The sequence below is a fragment of the Cydia pomonella genome, chromosome 12, assembly GCF_033807575.1.
Source record: "Cydia pomonella isolate Wapato2018A chromosome 12, ilCydPomo1, whole genome shotgun sequence".
Lineage (NCBI taxonomy): Eukaryota > Metazoa > Arthropoda > Insecta > Lepidoptera > Tortricidae > Cydia > Cydia pomonella.
In genome coordinates, this window is record NC_084714.1 from 2,007,394 (window position 1) to 2,021,601 (window position 14,208).

The 14,208-nt window shown below is 36.1% G+C and overlaps 1 protein-coding gene across 2 annotated transcripts; it reads right to left on the reverse strand.

Moving 5' to 3' along the window:
- Window positions 1-288: 288 nt before the first annotated feature.
- Window positions 289-13,617, reverse strand: LOC133523248 (MATH and LRR domain-containing protein PFE0570w). Of its 2 annotated transcripts, none has more exons than XM_061858729.1 (4): window positions 13,439-13,617; window positions 2,605-4,731; window positions 1,589-2,497; window positions 289-1,266 (listed from the first exon to the last, which is right to left on the reverse strand). In XM_061858729.1, the coding sequence occupies exons 2-4, from the start codon at window positions 4,682-4,684 to the stop codon at window positions 803-805; spliced, it is 3,453 nt and encodes a 1,150-aa protein (XP_061714713.1). In that variant the 5' UTR covers window positions 4,685-4,731; window positions 13,439-13,617; the 3' UTR covers window positions 289-802. The 2 variants fall into 2 exon arrangements, with proteins under 2 accessions (XP_061714713.1, XP_061714712.1); XM_061858728.1 differs by lacking the exon at window positions 13,439-13,617 and adding an exon at window positions 10,079-10,235.
- Window positions 13,618-14,208: the final 591 nt, after the last annotated feature.

Sequence of the window (14,208 nt, forward strand, 5' to 3'; positions counted from 1 at the left end):
ACACCTGTTGTACGCTATAATTTCATTTCACTTCGTCGACAAACGTAAGCAGTTTCGTTTAACGCAGACTAGATGGCAGCATACAAGGCAGACTTTCATGACACGAGATAATGCGTTCGCTGGATAATGCACGATTCAATTTACATAGCTCGGGAGCCCCAGGCCTTATTTTGTTATGAATTTTTGACACTTCTTACAAGTCCTTAACATATTTATTGCACTAAACACTTACCTTCACAAGTTATCCTTTTACAAACGACGAAAAGATGGTAGAAATTAAATAAAATATTAAATTCCGGAAATTTTAATTCTAACCAGTTAGCATTTTAGTTTATAATTGTACAGTCAGTTTCAAATACTTTGTAGCAACCAAAGTAGCCAAATAGTTCGGTACACCATATATTTAGTATGGTGTACCGAACTATTTGGCCATTTTGACTGCTACGAAGTATTTGACGCTGACTGTACCTAGTTGAAGTAAATATACAACGTGTTACAAAATGTGTCTAGTGAAGTTTATAGTCAGATGACGTAAAACTTGTTACAAATATTATCTATCTAAGCACATTATTATTTGAATTATTATACCAGTATAACCAAGAGATCAACAGCATATACTCGATGCTGGCTATTTCTAGAGTAACCTAAGAACTAGAACTTACACAAATCTTATTTATAAACGGCACTACACCGCACTGTACACTTTTGAGTAAAATAAATAATGCAAACAATATCAGTCCACAAATCACTTGGCATATTCATCCACTGCTTGCAGCACCAGAATAAAAAGAATGGATCAGTCTTACATTTTATTTAAAAGCAGAATGCTTCCAGGCAAACTGAATGGTCCAAGGCGGGATCTAATGTCGACCGCTCTAACGGCAAAGTAGTATTTATATCCTGCCATAAACTGAGTTAAAGTGCACGCCATTGGCAACGGCAGGGCCTTTACATCTCCTATTTTTTTCCACAAAGCTGTGCTAGGTGGAGATGTTGTTTCCTGGTAAGCATACAATTGGTAACTGGCTATTTCTTCATAACTGTCTTCTTGGTATCCTTCTATTTTCCAAGATATTACAATCCCGTTTTCTACTTTAGCAAGCTTCAGGTCGGGCGCTGGAGGCAACGCCTTCCAGTTGGGTGGTTGGTATTGTTTCATACATTCCGGTAGCGGGGCTGGATGTCTTAAACCTTGTGGTCGAGTCATCCGCATCGCTCCCTGCGGCATCCTGACCATATGAGGAGGTGCAGTTCTTTGTCTTGGCCCTGAAATTGAAATAAGTCATCCTTTAAATAATATATTAAATATACAATACAAATACTCTTTATTGCACACCTCGATAAAAAATAATAAATAAAGAAAACAGCAACAGAAGTAGAGGACAACAACGGACGGTCTTATCTTATATAATAATTAGTTTATGATAAAATATTAAAACTTAGTTTAAGATTAAAATAAATTGTATGCCCGAAAAGGGTAAAACTGTTGATACTCATCAAAAAATGTATCTAGTTATACTTTTTGTACCTACACAGTATACACAATAAATATTTCTGATTTCTGAAATTACATATACTTTGGACTTACCGGGAGTTGGAACAGTTTTTAGCATGATCGTTTGGCCAGGCCTGACATTTTGACCTTGAGGTCCGCTAATAGGTATGTATACTTTTCTAGGGCTGTTCACGCCTGGAGTCCTAGGGGCAGCTAGAAGGTTTTGCGATGGGACAAGTCTAACGGGCGGCATTGGCCCCGTCCGGTTCACCATCTTCGTCGGAGGCTCATCGTCCGTTAAATCTACAGTTACGGATTGCATTCTATTGTGCGTCCGTTTCTCGCCTTTCTGTACGGGAGACACGCTTTTAACCCCATTGGGAAGTGGGCTTGTTACTTTGTTTGGGTTGACCTGTTGTTGAGGAGAATTTTTAGCTGGACTTGCTGGGACGAGTCGTGGTACTGGAATGGGCTGCGTAGGGGGCTTCTGTGGTCGCGGGCCTTGCGCTACAGGATTCCGCACCTGTTTGTTATTGTTATTAACAAAATTATTAGGCATACCGATTCCAGGCCTCCTTCTTTTATCCGTTTTATCTGACATAAGTACCTGCATGCCAACAGACCGCGTTATTTTCAAGGGAACTATTGGCGCGTCACTCGCTTTCTTTACGTCTTCCTGTACAGACTTGAACACCACTTGGAGATCTCTGTTCTGTTTCTGAAGCATCATTGCTTTTTTCTTGTATTCCTCTAGATTTTGTGTTAACGTTTTAAGTTTGTTTTTGATCTCACTCAAATTGCTTCTGTCCAAGATGCTTTCGACAATTTTTAGAATGCAAAATTCTTCTAGCTCGTCCCTTGTCATGTCTACTAAATTCTTTTTGCAAGTTTTTAGGAAATTTTCAGGAACCAATGGTTTCTTTATTTCAGCTTCTTCAGTTTTTTCACTGATGTCTGGTGACGATGTAGATACTGTGACTTCTTTGTCTGGGACTGGAGCATCTGAAAAGTAAATACGTTAATAAATATTAAATTTTTATCTTTTTTAACATAATTAGAATATAAACAGGTATTTCATAGTACACAATTCTATTCATAACAATTTTTACCTTTTTCAACAACATCATCTTCTACTTTATCTATACTTTTGCTATCTTCAGTAAATTTTTCACTTTCGGCCGGACTTGCAGGTTTTGACTCTATCTGCTTTTCGACTTCTTGCTCTTTAACAGGTTCATTCTTACTTTCATTACCACTTGTATCGTCATCTATTAGCATGATATCATCATCATCTTCAATGTTAATGCACTTGTTGTCACTATTATCAGTGTTTGAACTTTTGGGCGCCTGGTCCTCCTCATCGTCAGATAAAATGTCTAATGTATTTGATAATTTCAAAACCGGTTCTACTGGTTTATCGTTTTCACTTGCCGCCTTATTGATATTTTCTTTTTCGTCTGGCGATTTAGAGTCCTGTGACTCCTTTGGCTCATCTAAATCAATAATGTCATCAACTGACATTTGTTCTTCATTTAGTGATTTTTCTACATTGTCTGTTACTTCAGTTTGATCATCGCAATTTAAGATAGGTTCGTCATCATCAGCTTTTGTTACAGTGGACTCAGTTTCAACCACTTCAGGTTCATTATTTTTATCTTTATCGTCATCTAAATTAACGATTTCTTCATCGGAGTTCTTGTTATCATCAAGTTGCGAAACGTTCTGTTTAATCGGTAAATTTGTTTTAACGTTTGATTTAATAATTTCAGTAGCACTAACCGGTGTTATAATAGAATCTATTTCATTTTTGTCTTCATCGCAAGCAGTCATATTTGCGTCAACGTCCATACTTATCACATCATTAGTGTTCAAACTGTCATTTTCCTCTGCGTTATTAGTACTTAATGCTTCCTTTTCAGCTTCATCGGTAATATCAGCATCGTTCATTTTATCACAATTATCACTAGCTTCTGAGCGTATCAAATCAATATGTTCTTCACTTGCATCATCATCATCCTTAGCATTATCTGTTTCCATAGTTTCTTTTTCTTCAGATGCAGGTGCATTTTCTGGTATTTCTGTCTCGATATGAGATAATTTTAAGTCACTGTCATCCAATTCAGATTGCGCAGGAATATCAACTGTTTTATCAGAAATTGAATTTAATTTCGAATTATTTTCTTGACTACTAGTATCTTCTATATCTTTTTTTATGAGACTGTCTTCACATACGTCCGTATTCATGTCATCGCTAATTGGTGTTTCTTCATCGTCTTGTTTATTATCCACTTCTTCGTGTAGATTAATATTTGAATCAATATTATTGCTAGAATCACCTCTAACAGATTCAGTATTCTCAGTAATTTCTTGTTTGATATTCACTTCTTCATCAAGATTAATAGTGGAATCAATATTATTGCTAGACTCGTCTGTAACAGATTCAGTATTCCCAGTAATTTCTTGTTTGATATTCACTTCTTCATTAAGATTAATATTTGAATCAATATTATTGCTAGACTCGTCTGTAACAGATTCAGTATTATCAATTATATCTTGATTAATATTCTCAATATCACAAGGATGGCTATTTTTATTAATGCCTTCGTCACGACTTGCTTCAATATTTGTCGCTTCCGTTTCAATATTATTGCAAACCGTGTCAACAGGTTCTATGGCATCCATGTTAATTTCACTCATGTGTTCATTTAGGCCATTTGTAGCACCGTCGCAATTAGCCTCAGTTTCGTTAGATTTACTATCATGCCCTATGTGGTTTACCTCAATAGTAGTATTCTCACATTTAACATTCTTTTCAGCATGAGGCTGCGCAAGTTCTTCAATATTTTCAATAACTTCTTTATTGGGGGAATTGTTTCCATTGGAATTATTTGTAGTATTACAATCATTTGAAGTATCGATGTCATTTTCGCTGATCGTAGCATCACCATTCTTTTCTATATCTTTATCTGTGTCAATAGGCGCGGCCTTATTTATTTGGTCTATTTTGTGCACGTTACTAATATTAGTTTCTTCGACTGTTTCATTATTCTCTGATGTAGCGTCTCCATTCGGAATATCTCCGTTTTGGACACCACTCAGAATGTCCGATACGGCTTTTTCCACATTGTCAGTAAGAGACATCTTTGTTTTTAATTCTACAGAAGCTTCAGTTTCAAAAATCAATTGCATCGTAATTTATTATTTCATGTCCGGGGCCATGGAGTGGAATGTACACCCTGAAAGTAAAGAATTATGCAATTAGAAATGTATTTTTTAATCAAAGTTATTAGATTTGTGGACATATATACAATAAAATATATGAAGTCACTACGAGACAATACATGTGTCATAGTGTATCATTGTCTGTCGTTCTGGAGAATAAGCACGTGTATATAATAATTAAATGATCATTTTGTACAAATATTGTTTGGTAAAAACGATTATCTTATACACATATTATATATGCGTAACGATACCTACAAAAAAATAATGTATCAACACTATGAACTAGATTGGCCTGCCATATTTGTACGTATGTGTATCATGTTTCAAATAAAACCATGGTCAATAAACGACGGTGTCATATTCATACTTTGCTTGAAAAGGTAATGTAAGTCCGTTATTATCTCACTACGGATGTATTTTATTATGTCATTATACCATTTTTAAATACCTCATAGGCAGTCCTCTCATGTTTTGTTGTTTAATATGTGGGTGGCTGAATGAACGCTGGAAAACTATGTTTATTTTGTAAAAAAAATACAGCAAAATTTAAGAAAAAGATATTTGTTCAAGAATAAAATGTATGTTAATAAGATTTTTAGTCAGAATATTAGAAATCATCACAGTTAGTGGTCCAGGGTGCGAATCCTAGTAAGGGCATTTATATAGCACGATTATTTGTTTCTGAAAGTTTTAGATGTTATGTTTCGTTTGCCGTATTAAATGTTTTCTATGTTAGTTTTTGTTACAATTCTGTAACATAGGAGCGACGTGCGAATCGTATTCAGCTAGTGGGCACTAGGTCTATTAATACCGGAATTCCGGAATCCCTAAATGCCGGAATATCGGACCGATGTTTACGATATTTCAATACCGGAAACTTAATCGGATCAATATCGAAATATGTAAATTCCGGTTTTCATTTTATTTAAAAAAAATATAAAATTACAAAGTAAACTACGATATTTGCGAATATTTAGTTTAATAGACCTATGCTTATATACCATATTCACTCATTACTGTATTATTTATGTTCGTTTATCAGTATTATGATCAATTTATGTCCCATTTATGACGCAGAAGGCGCAAATATTAAAACGGACCATTTTTATTGACTAAGTAACTGTATAACCTCATAAAAGATTTCAAAACGGTCATTGTTAATAACGGTATTCATTCCATTTCCCGGTATAGAGAATCGTGTTGAGTACAAACATGAGTCTAAGTTGAATGTCAAGTCAAGTCATTAATTCGCGTAATATAATAGTATAAAATTACTTCGCATATGTAAATAAGCATAACTTCACTGCATAATAACAATGATTAACAGAGAACTAGAATATAAACTAAATAAACATATGATCAAATTACAATACAAATTTAGAGGCGCTTTAGAACATAAACTATTAATAAAAGATAAGAAGTTAAGATAGAATTAAAAAAAAAAGGATTGATTGATAAAAGATCTTATTAAATTCTCCTCCCCAGGGAAGGAGAATTTAAATAGGCCAGATGACAAGTTTTTTTTAAATAATATCCGGTTTGTTGAGGATCAAATGTCTATATGGGACCCATTGCAAAGCAATACAAAATTCAGAAACGATATTCAAAATCTGACAATCGGTACACAACGTACAAAACGCCCCTTTCTAAACGGTAAAACGGTAAATGATCGCATCGATCGTGAGTATCGCGAGGCCTTAGATTTTTCTATACAGTTACAAGTTTCCTTTAACATTCGCAAATAAGGCTCACAAACCGGTTAAGTTTCCAAACCGTTATCATGTGCTTGGCGCAAAAACTTTTAATTTCGGATTCGTTCGTAAAATCGTTACTTTTAATCCGGTTTTTAGGAGAACATTTTCATAAAGTTCTTGTCCGATTAACCGGTTTAGAACACCGATATTTACCGCCATTTCTTAAACCGGTTTCCACTTCCCACTCTTCCCAGCCTCGCTCGCAACAAGGCTCGGGACCGGTTTAAGAAATAGGGGTAAACGCCGGTTTATTTTGGGTTTACTCCGAACTTTCAGAAGAACACGAACGTTTTTCGAACTTTATTGTAACCTAAATAAACCGGTTTTTTCGACGAGCGACGACAATGCCGGATTTAGAGGTCTGGAGGCCTCGGGCAATAAAGGAGTGGAGGCCCCCTGGCCCCAAATTTTTTCCAAATAAAATGGTAAATTTACCGAATTCTCTATTGTGGGGGGCCCCTCTTTTGTGGAGGCCCGGGGCAGTAGCCCCGGTTGCCCTCGCCTAAATCCGGCCCTGAGCGACGAGACGGCCAGCCGGCCTGTTGGTGTGCCGCGTAACAAAGTAACAAAGACACGGATATAGGAAGAAACCTGTTTTTATTGTTCTAAACCGGTCAATCTGACAAGAACTTTAAGGAAATGTTCCCCTAAAAACCGTTTTAAAATTAACGGCTTTACGAACGAAACCGAAATTAAAAGATTTTGCACAAAGTACATGATAACGATTTGGAAATTTAACCGGTTTCCTCGCCTTGGCTCGCAAAGGGTCATTATTCGCTTTGTAAATGACTGCGGCGCCGCCCTGATGGCTATGAAACATATATACCACGACGGTGGCAAACAAGCATACGGCCCGCCTCATGGTAAGCAATGTTGGTTATCTAATTTCAATTCTCTCTCAATCTGTTCTTCAATCTGTTATGTCAATTAGGAAATTAAATATATTCGAAATTATATATATTATATATAGCAAAATTATCTCAATAAAACTTAGATTTTGTTAATATACATATACCTACTGTTCATTAAAAGTTCTTTGGTTTTAATTTTTAGGTTGTTGTTGAGACACTTCCTAGCTGTCTTATTTATAAATATCTTTAATTTTAGTAAATAGCTATGTTAAAAAAAAAACTTTTTATGTGAAAAAGACATAAGTGGCCAAAAAAAGTGACCGAAGTGAATATATTATACATATATATACAAAAAAAAAAAAAAAAAAAAACAAAAAAAAGCGACGCCAATAATATCTCAGAATATTATAGTCACAAAGCCAAAGTCAGCAGTCGGTTTAAATCACTAAGGGCGTGGCTCCATATGTCAGATGTTCAAGCCGTCGGCAACAGTGCTTGGTTGAAACGTTTTATCATTAATTTTAAATCCAAGAAAAAGTATAAATTGTTGTTTTATAATGTTTTTTTTTTATATAATAAAAAGGTAGGTATAACCTAAATTAACAGTAGATATAAAAAACAATGACACGTGTAAATAAATAAATGAATTTTGTAATAAAAAGTGAATAAGTCTTGTGACGGAAAGTCTCATATTAAATACAGAAAAAAACAACGAAACAATTGAGCTCCTGGCCTATTACAAAACAAAGACTGACATTAAATCTCACGAAATATTTTTATTTTATGTTATAAAACAAGCCTTATATGCAAAGCCAAATAAACAATATTAAATATTCAAACAAATTGAATAATGACAAAAAACCGTTAACAAATACCGGTTTTTGGAAGCTACAAGTCTGTAGAAACAACAATACCATTAAATGTCAAATTTGTGCGAATGAAAAATACACAAAACTAAGCTAGGAAAATTTTTAAATAATGTGTAAATTCTATATAGCGACACTCAAGGGACCGGACATTTTAACGACATAATTTAACGTTATAGAGTTTTCGTTATATAGAGATACATTAATATTATAGGGAGGTTATAGGGAGTGAAACGTTATATTAAGTAGAATACGTGTATATACCCTCGGTTATATCGAGTGACGTTATATGTAGTTTACACTGTAAATGATAAAATCGTATTTTGTCAACAGTCGTGAGTCGTTTTGAGGAAAATCGTCAATAACAATAAAAAAATGAACAACACTAAAGTCAGAGTAGGTAATGAGAAAAAAGTGTAAGTAAAACAAAGAATAAAAAGAAAAATAGCACGTGCTCTCGCAAATCTTCCAATTCCAAAATGTTTTACATTGACAAGTAAACGATTTTTCGCTCCAGGTTTAACCTGGTAAAATTACTAATTACAACCGTTTCTTAAGAGAACCTGTACCCCTAGTGTAAATATTTTCGACAGCGAAACGTTACGTACGCGTTTGCGTTAAGTGTCATTTTGTATGAGATTTTTGACTTTCCAAAACGTCCCGCTTGGCGCGCTGTTCAAAAACCCATACAAAATGAGAGGTAACGCAAACGCGTACGTCACGTTTCGCTGTCGACAAAATTTACACTAGGGGCACAGACCCAGAGACAACAAACTTTCGATTTTTTTTATATTCGCGGTAGAAGCTTACCCTCAAGTATGTTGCGGAGGATACCCAAATAGCCTAAATATCAAAAATCTAAAAGTAAAGCGGATTTACATAATGAAAATGTTTCACGGATACACCACCCGACGCGTATTATTTTTTAACAAGGAAATAAAAAAAGGAAAGAAATCAACAGTGAGGAAGTTATATTTTAATAAAAATGAAAGACAAACAACGTATGTATGTAGGTGAAAAAGATTAGATAAAAAAATAAAAGACATCATCAGTTCATCAATATAACAACATTAACAACCTACGTAGACCCAGAACATTCAACATGGCGCCCGCAGAATACCGGAATAAATTCCCCACTCATCAGTCAGTCTACAAAATGGTGCAGGCTGATCGCCATCTCGATAGAAACGTAGTCGTCATGGTCTATCGCAGCGAGGAGACCGCAGTAGGGAGAGAGACAGATAGCGGAGGCGCGCTCGGGTGAAAATAAACACGAATGAGGTGAAGGTGGAAGTCGGGGCTATCGAACGGAAAGTCGAAAGCCCGTCGAGGGCTCGGCGATGATTTCGCCGAGTTTTGTAGTTTGTTGGCTCTCATTTTGATGGGTATAAAATGTAGAACCAAAAAACAGTCAAACAAAGATTTTTGATGAGAAAAATGAATTAAAGATGACAAAAGTGTTTTGTTAGATGATATGCAAAACATAATTAAGTGAACAGTAAAAAAAAAAAAGTTTTTTTTCTCGTCCAAAAAAGTCATTTGATTTTTTCAACCCAAAAGTTTTACGTTTAATGTCAAGATTATAAAAATTTGGACGCCTAAAACCATATCTATGGGAGAAGATGAAAAAAATTTAACCTAGAAAAAAATTGACATCTGTCACAGAAGAACAAAAAAATAACATTAAAATAGTGCTAAAGATAGACTTAAAATATCTAAAAATAGGCATTCGTCATGCTCTAAAACTAAAAAATAGAAGAAAAAAAGGTACTTAAAATTTAAAAATACCTACAAATACGCTCTAAAAATTATTAGCTCTAACAAAGTGTTAACGAAAATACAATTACATTGTAACTACTGTATGTACATAAATCTATTAATACCTACCTCAGATGCCCTTGAACAAGAGAATCGAGAAGTAGGGAGAGTAATCAAGAAGATGACAAACAGCGCCAGACAAGCGTCCACCCGCACGGCTGTTGGGACACTGACAGCGCAGCAGAAAGAGAAGAAAATGGCCGCTGCGGCGACACAGGCGGCACTCCTAAACCCGTGGCAATAACACGAACTAAAAACAACAGAGTAGCCCTGCGCAGAGACAACCTGTTTATTCCCCGTAATCGCGGTCGGCCGCGAGTGAGCGAGACTACTCTATACCGTTAGCGCAGCGAGGAAATGGCGCGGCGAATCGTTGGAGAGCGGCCATGAAGCGCGCTCTGTATTGCACGTATACTCTGTGCAATTTGTACGTACCTACTTAAGTACACGCTATTGAAGCAGGGTCACGTTTCATTCATTGGAATGGTCTCATTCTCTTGTGTTCTACTTCTAGCGGGTTATGTAAACTTCTTTAATGACGTCATCTGTTTATTAATAGCGTAATGATTTACAGATTTGATTTCTAGCAAATCAATTAGTTAATTATAATGAGGAATATGAGGATACATGATGTATGGAATTAATAGGTAAGGTAGCTGTGATTAGTTGATGACATCTCAGCATAGCATATCGCCACGTGAATAATTCTCCGTGCCAGCGTCAATGACAAGTCGCGTTATTGCTAATTCAAAATGGCGGCCGGGGTCGAATTCTGGCACTGGCTGGCTCGAGCGACGTTGCCGCTTTTACGGAAAGCGTTGTCGGGCCGGTCCGCAGTGCCGGTCGTTTGACAAGTTGCCGAGGTTTTCCGAGCGTTTCCGAAGCCCACCGAAGGGGCTTCAATACGTCAGCGAGGAAGATAAAATGGTATGTTGGGAAATAAAGAATACTCTCTGACACCTGGCAAACCCTAAATTGAATATGCGATTATGATGGAAGATCAAAAATAAAACCAAGATACCTTACGCACGATAAGACAGAAAAAAAAAACAAAAAAAAACCATTTCTTCATTACCTAAACAACAAATTAAGACTAATTAGCATTACACTTCGTCCGTATACGGATAAATCAATCTTGATGAAAATGATTACCTAGGTATCGATTTATTATTGTCCCAACGCCAAAAATAAAAATGGCTTAACCCATAAATACCGTGTGATATATAATTCAATGCACAAAAATAATTATGCGTTTCAGTATCAGCAGAATAAATCAGCATTAAAGAAAGACATTAACAATTGAGAATTAATCAATCACCTGTTATGGTACTTAATATTTATACCAGCCACCGGGAGTAACAAAAAAGAACCCACCAAAAATACCACCGGCCAGACCACCTTTAGCAATTTTGTCTCATCAAACTATAAATAAAGACAAATAAATTAAAAACGCAACGCAAACAAATTCCTTCAAAATTGTCTTAAAAAAAATAAACTTATCCCTGTGGGATGACAACAACCTACGAAACCTAGTAAATGGCAAAATTAAGAGTGAAATCATTTCATCGAAAAATTCATAACACCACTAGAAACGTCATTGGAGTTCAATGCTCTCTCCGAACCTCCGGTTGCTGGATGTCACTTGCATAGCGCTCAGCATTGACCGGGGGTAAAATCAAAATAAAACTTTTTGATCCAAGGGTCGAGAAAAGAAAGGGAATATTGTAGATTCTACTACTACTATTGTAGCTACTAGTTCTCTCGGTACCTACTCGTACCAAAGATGTTTAATTCAAAACTCTGCATAAAGACGATTTTTCGTCAGTGTAGTGTAACCAAAAATTCAGGTCTCGCCTGTATGCTTCTAAAAGTTGTTAAAACGGTGACCCCGAAACAGAAGTTCCATACCCGATGGAATTACACTTTATAAATTGTATAGCATAACGAGTGCAAAGAGGGAGATGGCTAGGCGCTCCGTCATTACATTGGCGTAGGAGTGAAAGGAATGACTAGTTGTTTGCGCGGCGTCAGCGGAGCGTTCTTTCGTTTCGTTAGATGTCAAAATGGCGGGCGTTGGCATTTTTGCTGAATGGCTTTATTTCGATCTCTGTTACCTCTATTTTTTTCTCTTTTTCGGGAATCAATGCAAATTTGTATATTACAAGTTATACTTTGATATAATGTATTTTAGAGTTTATAGTAAAAACGTTTTTGTATATGTATGACGTAAGTATATGAGTCTTGCATAGATTTTGCATATTTTAGATAGATGCCCCCATAAAGTAAAGAAGGACTTGCTTAGCTTGAGGGTATTTGACTGTTCAGTCAAATCAGTTTCTTTATTCGATCTGTTAAAACGATTAGCTACTACGAAATCTCTATGAAGTACAGAACAATGACGTCACGGTCAAGTTACCTCCTACCTTACCTTAGGTACTCTTTATAGTTCTTTCGGATTTATTAGCTAGAAATTGGGTCTGAAAATAACTAGGGTCTAGGTTTTTCTGGTGCTTTTCTTTTCGTGCATGGTGTGAAATAATTTATTTCAAATACAGGAAACATCCCTTTATTAATAAATAAAATAAACAAATAAATACTATTATTAGGATACATTTAAATCTGATACAATAATACGATTAGAATTCAAGGTCGTCATACTTGTCATAGCATTAAACAATAATTAGAGGAGACCTAAAGTCAATTAGTGTAGCCCAACAATATTAGAAAAATAAAAATGAATGAACATTCTAATAATTAACCGGCCTATCAACTATCTCTCTAAAGACAGAAGAAGAGGGTACGCAAGAAAACAAACACGCGCTCCAAGAATAGATTAGGATTAAAACAGATAGTAAAAACATTGAAATAGTAGTGTATTTAGCGGACCAGCTGCGAAACCTTTGGCAGATAAATAGTGCCCGCTTGGCATGTAATGTGCCAGCCTGCCAGTAGGAGTGGCGTTGGCAGCGTTGCCAACCCCACTACGTAATCACGATCACGACTCAACTCGGCATGCCATTATCTAAAGTCTGCCGCGCACTAAGCGGCAACGTCGCTTCTCGTTCTCGCAGGTCGAAATGCCGATAACGCGCCGCTGCCATTTCGCTTCTTTATACTGCGCGATATTATAAGAACTTATATTCTCATAATGTCGGCGCGCAGTATAAGAATAAAGTAATAATAAAACAATGGAGAGTTAAGTTTGCATACTTATTTCTGGCAAGAAGGTACCTAGATTAATAAATTATTTTCTCCACTTCTCCAGCAGTACTTATTACGATAATTGATAAATAATAATTAAACGAAAGAATACGACTTAATAAAAAATGCAGAATGAGAATTCCAGAATTGTGGGTAGTCGAGTTTTGGAGTCAGCCGGCATAATCATAACCTGAAAACAACAACAATGAGATGATGATGAGAACTTACCAATAGCCAAAAAGTCCAGATCGGAGTCTTAATTGTGGTTTAGAAGTACTCCAGAACTCTTCCAGACGTAGCAAAACGTTGCGTGATGCGTCGGTGGCCCCAACCACTGTAACTCGCAAGAAAGTCGAGGTCTAAATGAATACAGGCGTCCGTCTGCAGCGCGCGGTGTGAGCGGGAATGGCGGCCATTTTGTTAAACGATAATCCGCGAGTAGGAGTGGGACCGAAATATTGCCGTCTTGCTTTGTCACGCCCTTGAGAGCCGTCTGCTTTATGATGGTAATTGGCTTTCTTCTATTCGAATCCTCTTCTAGCAGTTGCTGTATTTAGGATTCAAGCTGCTCGACCCGTTTTGAAATGCGATTTGGAGATCACTTCAAAATTGCCCGTCTATTTACAGACTCGTTTGACAACATGTCAGATTGGTTGCCATGGTATCAGTTTTTGCTTTTGTTTAGAATTCTTTTAACATTCAGTTGTTATTTGAATACTTCGAATTCGGATGTCATGTCGGTGTGTCTGTATCATTACAACTGGCTGGATAACCTGTCATTGGTTTAATTGCTAAACAGAACATTTTTTAACAACTTCATTTAAAATTAAGAACCTAAAGTATCGTTATACCTATGTACAATGATGTCCTATTTTTATTAGATCAGAACAAATCAGTTGGCTGCTATTAACTTCTTTACATTGTTAAATTCAGTGGTGTGTGTTAATTATTTAAATATTACAAGATCCGCAAGTATCGTGCGACATATCGACTATTTC

Excerpts from the sequence above, each read along its gene's own strand:
- LOC133523248 (XM_061858729.1), bottom strand. The coding sequence starts at position 4,684 with ATGCAATTGATTTTTGAAACTGAAGCTTCTGTAGAATTAAAAACAAAG. Across the intron at positions 2,498-2,604 it reads AGATGATGTTGTTGAAAAAG|ATGCTCCAGTCCCAGACAAA; the intron begins GTAAAAATTGTT and ends TTTACTTTTCAG. Across the intron at positions 1,267-1,588 it reads AAAAACTGTTCCAACTCCCG|GGCCAAGACAAAGAACTGCA; the intron begins GTAAGTCCAAAG and ends TTTCAATTTCAG.